Source organism: Panthera uncia (genome assembly GCF_023721935.1).
Source record: "Panthera uncia isolate 11264 chromosome A3 unlocalized genomic scaffold, Puncia_PCG_1.0 HiC_scaffold_12, whole genome shotgun sequence".
Classification (NCBI taxonomy): Eukaryota; Metazoa; Chordata; class Mammalia; order Carnivora; family Felidae; genus Panthera; species Panthera uncia.
This window is the reverse complement of record NW_026057579.1, coordinates 1,370,284-1,386,995: the sequence shown is the minus strand read 5'-3', so window position 1 is coordinate 1,386,995 and position 16,712 is coordinate 1,370,284. Positions and strand designations below refer to the sequence as shown.

The 16,712-nt window shown below is 47.2% G+C and overlaps 1 protein-coding gene across 1 annotated transcript in view; it reads left to right on the top strand.

The window, feature by feature from the left end:
* POLR1A (RNA polymerase I subunit A) overlaps positions 1-16,712 on the top strand; it is a 74,522-nt gene that overhangs the window by 13,131 nt on the left and 44,679 nt on the right. Inside the window, exons 7-13 of the mRNA XM_049651820.1 lie at positions 1,172-1,258; positions 2,825-2,930; positions 3,214-3,376; positions 6,017-6,187; positions 6,326-6,448; positions 8,714-8,944; positions 15,592-15,846. Of these exons, the coding sequence (XP_049507777.1) occupies positions 1,172-1,258; positions 2,825-2,930; positions 3,214-3,376; positions 6,017-6,187; positions 6,326-6,448; positions 8,714-8,944; positions 15,592-15,846 (1,136 nt within the window). The remainder of the gene's footprint in view (positions 1-1,171; positions 1,259-2,824; positions 2,931-3,213; positions 3,377-6,016; positions 6,188-6,325; positions 6,449-8,713; positions 8,945-15,591; positions 15,847-16,712) is intronic.

Genomic DNA, 16,712 nt, shown 5'->3' with positions numbered 1-16,712 from the left:
GAGACTAGTTAAATTATGCTGCGTCTACTAATTGTTATCCAAGTTTCATATTGCTCTAAAAACTTGCGATGACATATCCTCTGCAGATCATAAACTTAATTGGGGAATTGGAGGTGGAATGAAGCTGGATCTTAAAAGTGTAGAAAAGGCAAAAGAGTGGGGTTTATAAGTATAGATTATTGTAGGATGTTTCGAATATGTATATTTGAGCCAGTGACTATTTAGTATCTGCTGTATGCTAGATAATTGTGTCAGATGCTAGGAACACAGACAAGACACAGTGTCTGTGCTGATAAGTACATAAAGAGGGAAAATTGAATAATGCCTAATTTCAGTCATTGTATCCCAGAAGAGGTTGATAGTTTTGAAACTAAAGGGTCACGTTGCTTTTCTCTGTTAATTATCTAAGTGCCTAGAGCCCTAGTTCCTGAATGGCTGCCTCATGTTTGATTTTCTGACTTACTCTGAGTCTAGCTGATAGACAGTATCCCAGGCTACTCTTGTGTAATCTGAGAAACCCAAATCAATCTACTCCATGTACCTACATATTCGTAGGAAGGAATTGAATATACTTTTACCCATAAAAATGATGATACTAACTTATCTCTAATTTTACTTCTGTGAATCTTTCTGGTAAAGCCATGTGCATAAAGTTCTTTAGCATAGTATAACTTACAATAGTACAAAACTGGGATCAACTCAGATGTCTAACTGTAAGAGTATGGTTGGGTCATTCGGAAGCATCCTTTCAGTGGAATATCATGCAGTCATTAAAAACAATATGTGACAACATGCAGAAATGCTCACAAGATGGCAGTAACTGAGCAAAGCAGGGTAGAGAGTAAGTTCACACTTAAGATTATAGTTACCTTAGACACTATGTAAACCAAAGGACTGGAAAAAATATATAGTAGTGATAATGTGATGGAGTGGTATGTGGTTTATTTTTCTTTTCCTTTATTGTTTTTATGCAATAGTTACATTTTTTCTATTACTTTAGAAATTAGGTTAAGGGGGAAAATATCCAGAGCTGAGAGTAAGCTCAGCTTGATTGATTTCTGTGGTCAAATTGCAGGCTTGGCAGGGTGGGGAAAAAGCATTGATAAATCCCATTATAGAAGGAGTGCCTGTTATTGATTTATTGTGCTTTGATTTCCCCTCCTGGCTCCAGGAATTGAGGATGCTCAGATGGGAAAACGAGGGTACCTGACACCGACCAGCGCCCGAGAACATCTTATTGCCCTTTGGAAGAATGAAGGTGCTGTACCAACCTAAAGAAATAGAAATAAGTCTTTGGGCTCATTTATCCAGCCTTTATTTTTTCCATGTTGTGGTCACTGTAATCTCTCCTGAATTTATAGGTTTGGAGCTGGCTTCAGGGTACATTGTCATTGATGCATTAGAGACTAAGCAAGAATCATGAACTTGACAATTACCATACCTGAACCTGGTCATTAAATAACAGCTGTGGGTAGGCCTTGCTTAATACAGTTTGACAGATTTCTGGGAGGTACAGCATAATTCACTTTATTTTAAAAGCCTGTAAATAACTTTTCAAAAAAAGAATTCTGAGGGAATTCTTCCTGTGATTCAAAAAGTGAATCCTAACATGTCTTTTCTTAGGATTTTTCAACATTTTAATTTCCTACAAAAAGGAAAGTCTTCCCTTCCTTTTGCGTGTACAACAAAAGCTAGGCAGTATATTCAAGCCCTTGTGTCACCACCCTCTGAGAGTGCTCTTGTTTTGGAACACTGAATGCAGACTGCTGTGTAATGGTAAACACTTAAAAACGAAAATGTTGCTGAAAGGATAAGTGATGTCAGGGAAAAAAGAGCACTCCTTTAGTTACTATGATCATTTCTGAGGTAGGCCCTGACACTTTTATTCACTCTGAATTTTGCTTTTTTTTTTTTTTTAATCTTTTTTTAATATTTATTTTTGAGGGAGAGAGAAACAGAGCATGAGCAGGGAAGGGGCAGAGAGAGAGGGAGACAGAATCCAAAGCAGGTTCTAGGCTCTGAGCTGTCAGCACAGAGCCCAATGTGGGGCTTGAACCCACGAACCGTGAGATCATGACCTGAGCCAAAGTCAGATGCTCCAACAACTGAGCCACTCGGGTGCCCCACAGTTTTTTGTTGTTGTTGTTGTTGTTTTTTTAAAGTAAGCTTCATGCCTAGCATGGACCCCAACACAAGCTTTGAGATCAAGGTCTGAGCCAAAGTCACGTAACCAACAGGGCCACCCAGGCACTCTGATGTAGCCTTTTTTTTTTTTTTTTTTTTAAGTTTTTTTTTTTTAAGTTTACTGGAAACTTAAAATATAGCTTTGATCCACAAAAATGATCCCCTCTTGGTAGCATACGAATGGTGTTTTGTTTTGTTTTGTATTGTTTTGTTTTGTTTTGTTTTTGAGAAGGCTAACTTTTTTAAATTTGATTCCCCCGTTTTTTAGATATAGTTTTTATAAAAGCCAAAGCCGTGTGTGTGTGTGTGTGTGTGTGTGTGTGTGTGTGTGGTTAAGTCTGATAGTCCAGGAAGGTAGTGAGAAACAAGGTAAAGATGTTTACCATTCTTGTCCGTCTCAGTCCCCGGGCTGAGCACTGGGGTCCCCGCAGTGCCCGTCCTCAAGCTACCATCTCACCTGCGTGCACGTTCTCAACATGCAGACACTATTTTTTGCTTGTTTTTAGAAAGAAAAATGTGATTTAGCTCCACATGTTGTCTCATATTCTGGGGTTTTTTTCACCCAGTAGAATTTTGTGGTCACCCATCCCTGCCCTTACACATAGATTTAAATGATCATTTTGGTTTATTTCAAATACAGGATTCTTTCTGAATTACCTTTTTTTGGGACTGGAAGATGTTGGCATGGAGTCCAGATTCAATCCCAGTATGTTCTTTTTGGATTTCCTGGTGGTGCCCCCCTCAAGGTAATGCCCTTTAATTGACTTTATTTCACCTGGAAAAGGTTTCTTGAGCGATTCATTGAATAATGACCTCTGGGAGAGGCTTGAAGGGCCAGGGCACTGAGAAGTAAATCAGCAGTTCCACACCCAAGTTGCGGGTAGTTGGGAGTATTGTCTTGAATGTAATAGAAATGTTGGTTGGTTTCTGAGTGTGGTGGGTTGTGAGTTGCTCATAGCAGGGACAGGCAAGAGTCTGAAGAACGTGACCCTTCCCTCACACTAAACAGTTCCATGTGTCCCCCTACAGGTATCGCCCTGTCAATCGGCTAGGGGACCAGATGTTTACTAATGGCCAGACGGTGAACTTGCAGGCTGTCATGAAGGACATGGTCCTGATCCGAAAACTTCTGGCGTTGATGGCCCAAGAACAGGAGCTGCCATGTGAGGTGGCAGCATCTGCCAAGGATGAGGTCAGGGCTGCTTTGGAACTGACGTCATAAGCATATATGTTTAGTTCTAATGCCCACGGTGCAGATGCAGAACTCTGGGGGTGCGGGGAGATGCTGGTTGGGAATTCTGTACAGCTGTGTGTGAGCTCTCATTTGGGGTACCTAGGTAATGTCAGGGGGAAAGCATGATATGAGCATGGAAAGATCTAGGTTCTGCCCCAATAACCTTTGTTGAGTTGCTTTAATTTCCTGGGCCCATTTCCACTATAAAATGTGTATGGTTTGTGGTAAGAGTTTATATAGAGGCTGTTCTGGGCTACCTAGCCTCACTAGCAGTGATTGGCAGCTCAAGAAAGAAGAGTCTGTCGGCTCTAAGAATGTTTCTTTTGGGTTATGGTGCCAGAGCCTGAGTCATCCAGCTCTGTTTTTGGCTCATTAAGACCTCTAGCATTGGGTTCAGGAGGGCAGTGTTGTTGATTCTAGGAATTTCCCAAAATAGGACTGTCAGGTTTGAGGCTTCAGCTTCGTTCTCTGTAAACAGTAGAGCTGGATTCAGTTTTCCCATTTCAGCCGACTTTCTGAGCCTACTTCAGTATGCCAGGTCTTCCATGGGTATAAAGATGAATCAGGCACTCAGAAAGCTTGCTGAGATCATGGAGATCCTTCCCCGTTCCGAGATGCTGTCTGGACGGAAGCAGGAAGGCTGTCTCAGGCTGCTTCCAGCTGCCGGCAACAGTTCGCTGTGAGCCAGGCCCATCACCAGGTGGCGCCACTGTCTGCCTGGACACTTGTGCTGTGGGTTATCCATACTCTCCTCTGGACTGTCTTTGGTTTTAAGTTTTCTGACCCGTCAGCATAGGTGTGCTTTCAAAAACCTTCAGTCTAAGAGGAACATGCCATCTGCAGGCCCTAGTCCAGCTTAGGGGGAAGGCCATTAAGATAGCCAAGACCAGGGCTAAGAACTTCTACTTCAGTGTCCCTTGAAATTAGAGCAGCGCTTTGTCAAAAAAAAGAAAATAGGAACAAAAAGGCCGACTGTCTGCAGAAATAAACATCCTTTCTGATTCTTAAGGTCCTTGCTACCTGAAGTCGCAGTGCCTCCTTTCTGTGTGATTAACAGGACATGTTCTTATTTCTTTCCCTATTTGCTCCCTGCATTCCTTTTCTATGGCAGCCCTCTCCCGAATTATGAATGCCTGATGGGGGCCAGGGGCTACACCTGGCACTGAGTATATGCTAGTGAGACAGGGTCTCCTTGCATGAGTCATCACATAGCCCTGAATCAGGTAATATCATAAGCAGTAAGTTAGGCTGACATGGCCCCTGTCGTCATACAGGTGACCATCTCTCCCTGTGAGGCTTCCTCAGAGCAGAAAATACATCTGTCCTCCCTATATCTAAAGAAGATGCCTTTATTTCTCAGGGTGGAGGACAAACCCACTTCAGTAATGGTTTTCTTGGCAGTCTTATTTACTAGAGCTTCGCCCCTCCCCTCATACCTCTCCCAATACACTAACAGATTTCTTCTCACCATCTCACTCACACTGGGGGACATCTGTCTCCAGTGTCATACCCAGCCAGTTGGGGCTAGTAGGTGGCCAGACAGTGTCAGTAGGTGGTGCTGTCAGGCAGCTTAAGGGCCTGTCTCCTGGGCAGGTAGGGAGAGAAGAGAAGGAGGCAGACCCAGGGACAGAAATATTAAAAAGGATTGGTTCAGATATTCCAGTGATACTTGGAGATCAGCCAGTCACTTGACGTAGCTCAGTTGGGGACCCACATTTTAATTGATAAAATAGAAAATAATATAGCAAACATTTTTACTTTTAAGAAATTCTTCCACTTATATTTTCATAAGTGCTTCAAATCAAGTTTTTCCAAAACCATAAACAAAGGTGAAATTCCATGTGAGAATCAGTTATCTGTCAGGATAACAGAGTTTCATGAAGAGTATTGAAGGGGCAAGAATTTGTACGGTGGTCTGAAGAATTAGATAGTAAGGGATTACAGCAGCTGCTGCTAGCAGACCCCTCCATTACTTTCTTGGGTTTCACAGTTCAGTGAAACAACCTATTGTGTTGGAGAAGCCTACAAGGCACATAATTGTAAGTGGTCTCTGGCCAATAGCCAACTAGGAACTGAGGCCCCCAGTCCAGCCACCCTCTGGGAACTGCATCCTGCCAACAGCCATGTCAGCTTAGAGATGGATCCTTCCCCAGATGAACCTTCAGATGAGACCATGGCTCTGGCTGACTCCTTTATTGCAGCCTAGGGGAGCCTCTGAAGCAGAGAAGCTAGTTGGGCTGTGCCCAGATTCCTGACTTACAGAAACTGTGAGATAATAAATATGTGTTAGTTTAAAAAAAAAAGAGAGAGAGAAAGCTCGCATGTAACTTGAGTTCATTTTACTATCAGAAAAACGATAGTATCGATGTATACGATGGGGCTGATGTTATGTTGATACAAACTGACAAGATAGATTTATCAGGACTTTGCCACTGATCCATCAGCGGCAAAAAAGACATAGGCATAAGACAAAAGACATAAAGGCAAACTCCAGAGCTCATCATTTGTCAGAGCTAGAGGAAGAAAGAAAAACAAAACAAAGCCTGGCCTTTGTGAGGTTTTTCCATCATGCCTCTTTTCTTGATTGTGTCTTGCCAGGAAAAAGACTCTTCGATTGCTCTGGACCGATCCTTTTTGAGTACGCTTCCTGGCCAGTCCCTCACAGACAAACTTTACAACATTTGGATTCGTCTTCAGAGCCACGTCAATATCGTGTTTGATAGTGAAATGGATAAATTAATGATGGAAAAGTACCCTGGCATTAGACAGGTGAGCAGGATGTTGGATCCCCATTGCTAACCGAAGGGGTTAAATAATAACTGTATTTGTTTTGAAACAAGAAAATAATAAGTATACTTTTTTTTTTTCTTTAAACATGCTTTCTGTGGACTTTTTTCCTGCATAAAGATCCTGGAGAAGAAGGATGGCTTATTCCGAAAGCACATGATGGGAAAGCGAGTGGACTATGCGGCCCGCTCTGTCATCTGCCCAGACATGTACATTAACACCAACGAAATTGGAATTCCTATGGTGTGTGTGGTGGGGCCTCTCTGGCTACTGTTGGGTGTGGTACATGGGAGTGCTGAGGGCTGTGGGGGAAGGTGTGCAGCAAGCTGGTTGTGGCTTGGGTGGGGACAGCTTTTGCTTCTTCCTGAACAAGCCATTTGGCAGGGACGTGAGGCTGTGTGATGGTATTGCTTTCACTCTTTACCAGGTCTCCAAACACCTTGTACCTACAAGGAAGACCCTTCCTGGGCAAGCAGGGAGCTAACTGCCACATCCCCGCCTGTGTATCTTCCTCCTGCCTCTCAAAGCCTAGTCTCTAAACCTTCCTAGTCAGATTGAATGCAGGACAGAGACGCGGAAGAGGGAAAGGGGGGGTTTCCGTCCCAGGCACTTGCCAGGCATTAGGAGTCAGGAATGTGTACACTTAGTTGCCAGGCTCAGGAAGGGAGAAAACCTCCAGAGAGGGCTCTGTGTGTGTGTCATCCATCCTCCCAGCTCCTTGGGGGTGAGCAGTGTGCCCCATCCACCCATTAGTGTTTCCTCAGGGAGCCAGCCTCCTTTTCTCACTTCCCCACCCATTCGGGCTGTGGTGCGCATTAGCAGTAGCGCTTTAATTGGCTTCCTCCTTAATGGGCCTTGAGGTCAGTAATATGAAGGTGGTTTATTTCCCGTTGTGGAGAGTCTCATTTCCTCACACACTGCCCCCTCTGCTGCTCTCTGGGGAGCGCTGGTAATGAGCAGAGCTCAAGTGTTCTGATGGTCCCCTGTATGCCCGCTGCCTCGTCTCTCTGGGGTACACTCGGCTTCCTGGGCAAAGGCACACCTAAGAGAGGCCAGGAGTCAGAGAAAGCTTAGTCCTGGGCCCACTGCCTCCTAGAGCCATAGATCTTTATGTCTGGAAGCTGGGTCAGGTGGCAGAGAAAGGTATTATGAAGCCCAGTTGTGACCTTCCTGAGTCTGAGGCCCATTTCGTTGCTATTTGTTGCTTTCTTTGGACAGAAGGCATGGACTACCTCCATAGCCTTTGGCCTCACAATGCATAGAGCATCCCAGCTTTAGGGGAGACCTGTAGTGCTGCCTCTTGTTTCTACCTTCAGAGGTGCCGAGCCTCCCTTTCTCGGATGTGGGTTCATTTCATAATGGCTTGTCCTAAGGAGGGACTCCCCCTCTGCCTACCTCCAGCCTGTTCAGGTCTCAGGGCCATGGTAGCCTGGGGGTGTTACTCACAGGATGGCTGTGAGAAGCTGACTGTGCGAGATTGCCTCTTGGTCCCTTGTGGCACACCCTTCCCGTAAAGCACCGTGGAGAGGTGTTAATGGGAGCAGAGGAACTGAAATAAGTTTGGGGAATGAGCTAGAGATGAGCAGTGAACCAGACCGACTAGAGTGTCCCCTGAGAGGCTTACATTCCAGTGGTGGAGACAAATAAAGTAATATATAGGAGCATAAACACTGTCAGGTGGTGGTCAGTGCATTGGCAAAAACAGAATTGACCGTGGGAAAGGGAGCACTGGCTGGGGTGGCAGGTAAGGCTTTTCGCAAAGTGTTGTTTAAGCAGAGACCTGGACAAAGAACCTGGACAGAGTTCAACCAGGTTCTTTATGAAGGACTCTGCATAGTCTCTGATACAGTTGTGTGCATGTAGGAGCATCAGAGTGTCTATAACATTCAGCAACTTAGAAACTTACTTAACCACATAACTCCTCTTCGAGTATATTGCAGGTTAAGCGTTAAGTGGTAACGCTGCACTTTCTCATATATCAGGAGACTGAATTGGTTTCATCTCAAGTGCCACCTTGATTGCAGTGGCAGCCAAAAGTGCTGGGTAGAGGCTCCAACGCCATGTCTGGGTTAGTGATGTCTACTGGAGTGGAGGGGGCTGTGGTGGTACTTGAGGGCGGGTATTTGCCGCCTCTCTCGAGTTAGTGTCCCATTCTGTGTTGCCTTTGGGGACTGTGAATTGATTGGTGGGTGAGGAAATGATGAAGTTTTAAAATGGGTGAAAAAAAATTTTAATGTGTAAACTGCAACACTCAAATTATTCTCTCCAGACAGACTGCTAGGAAAGGAGGCCTGATCTCTATTCCCTTGGGGCCTCAAGTCTAGATAAATGGCTTTGTGGAGAAGACAGACAGGATGTTGCGTACTCCCTGAAGGACTTTTGTGGCTAAGATAGCACCTCCACGTCATGGGGAAGAAGTCTCACAGCCTGTTGAGTCAGATTTTGAATCTCTATACAATCTTTTCTGCCTACCCACCCCGAATTTTCATATCCACTCCCTGTTTCCAGGTGTTTGCCACAAAACTGACCTACCCTCAGCCAGTCACCCCCTGGAATGTTCAGGAACTGAGGCAAGCAGTCATCAATGGCCCCAATGTGCACCCGGGAGCCTCCATGGTCATCAACGAGGATGGCAGTCGCACGGCCCTGAGTGCTGTGGACCTGACACAGCGGGAAGCCGTAGCCAAACAGCTCCTGACACCAGCCACGGGGGCACCTAAGCCCCAGGGGACAAAAATTGTGAGTAGTGGACAGATTTGCTCAGGGGCTCGGCCAGCTCTTGTCTGGCTCCCCTGTGACTGCCAGCCATGAGTGCTGACACAGGAATCCATGAGCTGTTCTGCCTTCACAAGATGAAGCTTCCCCTGCATGTGGGTGTTACTTAGGGGTTTCATGGGGCTTACTTTATCTTCCCAGCTGGAGCTGGCATTCCTAGGATCTTGACACCATGATTCAAGCTTCATTTGGCTGTCCCATGACATGCAGCACGGTGCTGGGCACACATCAAAGACTCGAGAAGTACTCTCTAATGATAACTCAGTTGTGATCCTGGAGCAGGAGAGTTTGCTGTCCTTAAGCAGGGCTCCTCAAAGGGTGGTTCTGAGGTTAGCAGCAGCAGCATCCCTAGGGCTTGTGAGAAATGCACATTCACCCTCTTCTCCCCAAACCCCCGCAAAATGAATTAGAATCTCTGGGAATGGGGCCCAGGAATCTGTGTTTTAGCAAGTGCTCTGGAGGGTTCCTCTGCATGCTAATGTTTGAGAACTGACCTAAAGGAAGGAAATGTATTGTGTCCGTGATAACTGGTAACCCACAGGTTTCATCTGATGCCTCATTTCCTGGCAGTTGCTGATGGCTGCTTGTAGTTCTGTGTTAAGGGATCCCAAAGCTTACCTGGGCTCCACTGGAAAGAGTACGTAATTGATTAGCTGGGGGTATGAAATTGGTGAGTGACATCATTTGTGTCCTGCTAAATAGTAGCCATTTATGCTGGGGGGAGCATAACAGATGACCCCTAGCCAGGCAGTAGCGGCAGAAGTTGTTGAGGTGAAATGGATCTTTATTTGGGTTTAACTTAGGGGACTGATAGAGTGAGTGTTCGTCTGCGTGGTTCTCTGACATGTACAGACCTAGTGGCTGACCCAGGTCTTTAGTAATGAGGTGGAGCTCTACAAAGTTTCCTTTGGCCTTGAGGGAACTTTGGAGGAGGAACAAAAAGGATTAGGGAAGCGCTGTGGCCTTGTTGTGGTGACTGTTGGTTCTTCACTGCAGCCTCTCCTCTCACTTCCTGTCTCACTGCTTTGCCAAGGTACAGCAGTAGCATGCTGCCCATTTTCTGCTTTGGCCGTAGGGGACACAGGCAGACACAGATCAGGTCACCTGTTTTGTTCTTTTCTAGTGCATGACGTAAGGTTTATGTTGAGGCTCATGGGATTATTCTGCCTTTCTGAAGCGCCTGGTGTTTTGGTAGGAGCTGTGTAAGGGATGCAGGAGATCTCAAGGTGTACTTCACGTAACTTGTGGATGAAGCAAGACAAACATGGGGTAGTCTTCCAGTTAACTCAAGCCAAACACGTGAAAGAGTCTCATGATTGGAAAATTGGGGAGAAAAATGGAGAGTGGAGTGGGGGTCGGCGGTACAGAGGACCCACTGCTCTCTGAGCCGTGCTTTGCCAGTCACTGTAGACAAGGCCCCACTACTCTGGAGTTTACAGCGTGGTGGGGGCATCACCAGGGAATGTGTGGCATCACTGCTCGGTGGTGTGGCAGACACAACAGGGACTAGCAACAGAGACTTCTGGCTTTAGTACTTGATGCTCAGCAGGAAAGGCACATGGAAGTCAAAGAACTTTAAAGATAAAAAAAATTATGTGTATTTGATCAAAAAAGTTATACTTGGTTTTCAGGTGTGTAGATTAAGATGCCCAGTAAGGACGGAAACATACTCTTGGTTTTGGCTTGAATATGCATGATGCACTTACGTGCTTTATCGGTATTTATCTTTGTATCTCTATGGTGACTGAGATGCAGTTCTTATTAGAAATAATGTGATGCAAATTCAACAACAACAACAACAAAAGGGCTCCTGAGGGTGGGAGGGCACGGAGGATTCAGTCATCAGGAGGCAGGTGAGGGCCAGCCTGAAGGCTGCAGGAAAGTGAAGGTTATGGCAGGGATGTTTGGGGGGAGGGGGTGACTTGGATAGCGTGGGGGTCAAGGCTGTGGAAGAGACAGGAGGTGAGAACCAAGTTGTGGTTCCCAGCACAGGAGAGTGGCAGTGCCCTGACAGGAGGTACATCGGGCCCCTGTAAAGTGAGGTGATGGTGGGGAATCTAAAGGCCCATCTCCTGTGAGAGGTGGATGTGTGGGACTTAAATTAAGGGCCATAAGAGTTAATTTTCAGAGTGTGAACTCTGAGCACAAAGTACAGTGGAGAGAGAAAATGGGGGACTCACGGGCTGAAATGTGGAAGCCGGAGGAAGGCAGGGAGGACCGGGGAAGCTGAGGGAGAGTGGTTGGGGAGTGGGGGGGGCTGGGCCTCCTCATTTGGCATCTGCATCTGTTTCCCACATGTGGTTGTGGGAAAGAGCAGCCCTGGGTATCTTCATATCTCCCAGGGATACTTGTTAGATGCTCATGAAGTTCCATGTGAAGTCTGAGAAGAGTGCAGAAACAGAGAGGGCGCATCCGATTTGTCCAAATGAAGGTCATTTGTGACGCAGGAGAGCAGTTCAAAGAGTGGGAGCAGTCAGGTTTCAGAGCTCTCATGAGGCAGCGGGGCCAGTAGCTAAGGGCATCTGAAAGACCAGCAGAAGGGTACAGGGTTTCTGACGTGATTGGGATGCAAGGATGAGGCAGTTGCACAGAGAACTTGACACGGCCTTGGTTACGTCTGTGGGGTCGGAGGTGAGCGGTATCCAGAGCTTCAGAGAGGGAAGGTTGGCCTGCTGCCACAGGCCGGTCAGTTCCTGGGAAGTGACTGAAGTGCGTTCCGAGCAGTGGCAAGGTTGAATGGGGCGGGCCCGTTCGCTGGTCTTCTGACTTCAGTTCCAGTCCTGCGCACACTGTCCCTGTTTTCCCCTCCAGCCTCACCTCTCAGCTTGCCTCCATGTTCCAGCTGGCCCCCATCGTTGCAGAGTCCCTTCCCTTCAGGCCTTGCCCTCGTGTATTTGTGTCCCCGCCTGGATCACTGCCCTCCCCCACGCTCCCGGGCCAATTCCTGCTAGTCCTTCGGGTCTCAGCAAAGCCCTCATCCTCTGGGGCAGGGGTCTGCAAACTTTTCCAGCCAAGGGCCCGGTTGTAAATATATTAGGCTCTGGGGACCACATGGTCTCTGGTGCAGCTAATCAACCCTGCCTTGGGAGTGTCAGAGCCAGCGCGGGCAGCACATAAATGAATGGGCCTGGCCACGTGCCCGGAAGACTCTGTTTACAAAAGCAGGTGTCCTGCTCCTGCTTGTGTTCTGTAGTTTGACACTCTCAAAACTGTAGGAGGTGCGCCCCATGGTGTTCCCACCACACACTCATCACCCCCACCCCACCCCTTGTTCTCATTGTGTGATGTTGTCACCATGCGGGCACCCATTCACATTCATCCTCCCTCCAATGCCTAAATTCCGTGAGGACGTGGGTAGGGTGTTCTCAGCACCCAGCATGCAAGAGGTGCTCAGGAAACCCCTGCGGAGTAGACGGACCCAGGCTGAGATGAGGGAGGCACTGAGGTGGGAGGGCCACGTTGGACCTGTAACCAGGGGCGAAGACAGGAAGGGACTTTATGAGGGAAAAGTGGCTCTTAACATCAGGACGTGGGGATGAAGGATGGTTATTTTTTTATTTTCCAAAATCTCTCTTTTTTTAGATCTTTATTTTTGAGAGATAGCGACAGCAGCAGGGGAGGGGCAGAGAGAGAGGGAGACACAGAAGCGTAAGCAGGCTCCAGGCACTGAGCTGTCAACACAGAGCCCGATACGGGGCTCAAACCCACGAACCATGAGATCACGACCCGAGCCGAAGTCAGACACTCAACCACTTAGCCACCCAGGCATCCCTATTTTCCAAAATCTCAATAACATTATAAACGATGCTAACTTGTATAATTACGTACACGTGTGCTTTATTTGTAATGTTTTGCAGATTTTGGTTAACGCATTGCACGTAGATCAGGACTAGACTAAAGAGCTGGGGTCATGACTGGGAAGCAGGGAGCCTGGTCCGGGGAAGGACGGACCGCAGGTTAGGTGAGAAGGAAAAGGGTGACTGACAGGACCCATTTCCCTTGGGAGGTGTGAAATCTCTGTCCCTTCCTCTGGGCCTTGTAAGTTGGGAGGAGGTGGCCAGGACGGCTGAGGCTCATTTCCCAGCCCAGCAGCCTGCCAGAAGCCGCTCTTTGGCTCTGGGTCTGCTTCTGAAAACTCTGACCCGGGCACTGGGGCATGCTAATTTTCACTGCAGTATTTATTTAGATACAAGAGAAAGGAAGGGCCTCAGGTTTGGGTTGGCGAGGGGAGCTCCCTTTGCTCCAGGGCTTCTGTTTGGATTGGCTGGTGCCTGCCAGACTGGCCTGCTTGCCTTCCCAGCTGTGGGGTTTGCTTATGCTAGAGGATGTCTCAAATTTACGAGACTCAAATCTGAGGCCCATCCTGGGGTTTTGCCCACAGGTCTGGGCAGTTTCTCCCTGGAGAAGCTAAAGAAATAAGACCTTGAAAGTCAGCTCAGTCTCTATGACGTGCCCTGGACAGACCCTCATGAGAATTCTCAGAGTTCAGGTCTCCTTGGAAACATGGATGTGGGGGCAGAGAGGGGAATGTTCGAACTCCTTGGAGCGCAGAAAGACTGCCTCCTTGCTAAGTGCTTTTAGGACTGCCATTTAGAATTTCAGGGTTTTGCTCCTTGCTTCCCTGACCTGGAGGAAACTTTCAGCTCAGCTGAAAATTTGGGGTGAGGTGGGGTGGATGGGGACAGGATCTTTTGTCTACTTCTAGACCCTCTGGAGCCACCTTTCTGGTTCAGCTTCATAAATGTGGGCAACATAAAGAGACTAGACTTGGAGGAATTTGTTACCCCCAAGCTGTTACCTGCTATAATTGAGGGAAACTTGGGTGGGAGGGGTCTGACCAAGTCCATTTGGGACCAAGTCCATTTGGGTGGGAAGGGTCTGACCAAGACTGATTTGGGCTGCTCAGGGGGCCTGCAGAATGGCTGGGGCAGCTGCCTTCATACATTTCTCTTTTAAAATAGCTTTTGGGTTCATCATTTAGGAAGCCCAGTAGTTAACATAAGGTAAGATAAAGGGCAGTATAAAGCTCAGTGAGCCCTCCACTAGAGTCAGCTTTGTGGGAAGTGGTGTTCTGTCAGGAGGACATGACCAGTGGCGTATTGGTAAGGGGGAAAAAAGTGTGGATGGTGGCTATCTTTTAAGGAGTAAGATTACTTGTGGTCTTTATTCTGTTCTCTGAGTTTTCTGCCCCACAATGAGCATATCACTTGGGCAGTACTTGTTGCTTTTCTTAAAAATAGTTGGAGATCTTTAAAAAAAAAAAAAATGAATAGGAGTAATACACACGCATTGTTGCAGGAACAGGACTAAGATGTGTAGAGGTAAAGATGTACTCTGTGCCTTACTTTTCCCATGTGCCCTTGTACCTGCGGAGTCCATAGGGACAGCTGGGTAGGGATCCAAGAAACCTTTCCCTTGTATGTATAAATACATAAAGAATTGTGTTGGGTTTTAAACCGCCTCATCCTGTCACCTTATATGGCACCTGGATTTTCTTTTTCTTCTCCTTTTTTTTTTTTTTTTTTTTACTTGAATATTAAGGATGAGTATTTAACTCCGTTTTTTTCATCACTGCATAGTATTCCATAGTGTATATCATGGTTTACATACCCATGCCGCTTCTGTGGAGCAGCCCAAGTTATTTCATGTTTGTCCGCTGTGAGCACTGCTGCTTAAACATACGTGTTTATGTAACCTGACATTGGCACTTTTTTCCTTCTGAAATGCCAAAAGGAAAGGAGTTTTAAACGTTCTTAAATCTGTTGTCAGATTGCTTTCCCAAAAGACTATGGCAATTTAAATTTCTTTTTAATGTTTTAAGTGCAACAGAATGTTTTCAGAAGGCATTGAACTGGGACTCAAAACTCTGTGTTCCAGAGATTGGGTGAGATAGTTCTAAAACCTAGGATTGATGTTTAAAACAACCTATTCTCATGTGCCTGGGGCAGGGGGCAGTGCGGGGAATCCCAGAGGTCTGCTAGGTCCTTTCAAGCCAGGGGTTTCACAGCTCCATGCAGACATGCTGTCATCAGATGTGTTCATTTCTTTCCCTAGACCATTTTTCAGAGGACTTCAAGACTCTGGAAAGGCCATACCTCTCTGAAGAAGACAAAGGTTACTGAACAGGGGCCTGGGACCTCATCTGTCACTTGCATCTCTGAGCCCAGAGCGGGGATCAGGGCCACACTGGGCTAGTAGCTATTTCTCAAAGATTTCTAGAGTTTCAGGGGTGCCTGGGTGGCTCAGTCGGTTGAGCGTCTGACTTCAGCTCAGGTCATGATCTCGTGGTTCATGAGTTCGAGCCCTGTGTCAGGCTATGTGCTGACAGCATAGAGCCTGGAGTCTGCTTTGAGTTCTGTGTCTCCCTCTCTCTGCTCCTCCCCACTCGTGCTCTGTCTCCCTCTCTCCTTCAAGAATAAATAAACATTAAAAAAAATTTTTTTTAAAGTTTCTTTCTTAAAAAAAGGGACCAATTCCCCTTTCATTTGGTTGAATAAAACAGGAGATGGACGGAACCCATATGCAGACCAGGCTGAGGAGAGCCCTGGGAACAGTAGTGATGATGCTGAAGTTGTCACCGACCTCCCCCCTTTGCTCTGCTCTGCCCCCAGGTGTGCCGGCATGTGAAGAATGGGGACATCCTCCTGCTGAACCGACAGCCCACCCTGCACAGACCCTCCATCCAGGCACACCACGCCCGCATCCTGCCCGAAGAGAAAGTCCTGCGGCTCCATTATGCCAACTGCAAGGCGTATAACGCCGACTTTGATGGAGACGAGATGAATGCCCACTTCCCCCAGAGTGAACTGGGCCGGGCTGAGGCCTACGTCCTGGCCTGTACAGATCAGCAGTACCTTGTTCCCAAGGTAGGTCTGACCTTGAGGCGGTTCCGTGGTCATCGCTGACACAACTTGGCATTTCAGGTCTGGGCTCTTTGTCTTCTGGTGTCAGTGGGTAGCTCTAGGGCAGAGGCCTATGGAATAGAGGGTCCTGGCTTCTTCCAGGTGGGGTTTTCAACCCTGTAGTTGCTTAGAGGGTATTAACTATTAGCTCTGTAAGAGGTCTTTTCTTCCAGACTTATGTTTGCATTGTACAAGTTATTAGCCTTCAGCAAGCATTAGCATCCTAACTATGATGGTCCTTATGATCCCCAGATGACTTTGATCCTTTGAGTTCTGACAAGCATGAGTTTTTAGAGACAGCTTAACCCAAGGGCCCAGATGAGATCCCTCTAGCCCATGAAGGTGTCTCCCCTTTGAATCCCTGACTTCTGTCACTGAGGTTGGTCCTTAAAAGCAGAGCCACGTAGGGGCACCTGGGTGGCTCAGTCAGTTGAGCGTCCAACTCTTGATTTCGGCTCACGTCATGATCTCATAGTCGTGGGATCAAGCCCCGCATCGGGCTCCACGCTGAGCATGGAGCCTGCTTGCGATTCTCTCCCTCTTTCTCGGCCCCTCTCCCCGACTAGTACTCTCTCTCAAAATAAATAAACGAACATTTAAAAACATTTTTAAAGCAGTGCCATGTGGTCATGGCTGTCCAGTGGGGTACAAGAGAAGGATTCAGTTTCCTTCCTCCTTGCCCGGCCAGCTGACCCATTCCATTAAGTGGCAGGGGCCTGAGTCAGTGAGTGTTCATGAGAGCAAGAGGGTGGGGAAAGAGCCAGGCTGAAGGAAAGAGAGCAGAGTATGTTCCAGACTCCATTTACCCCTCACCACCCATCCTGGGGCCT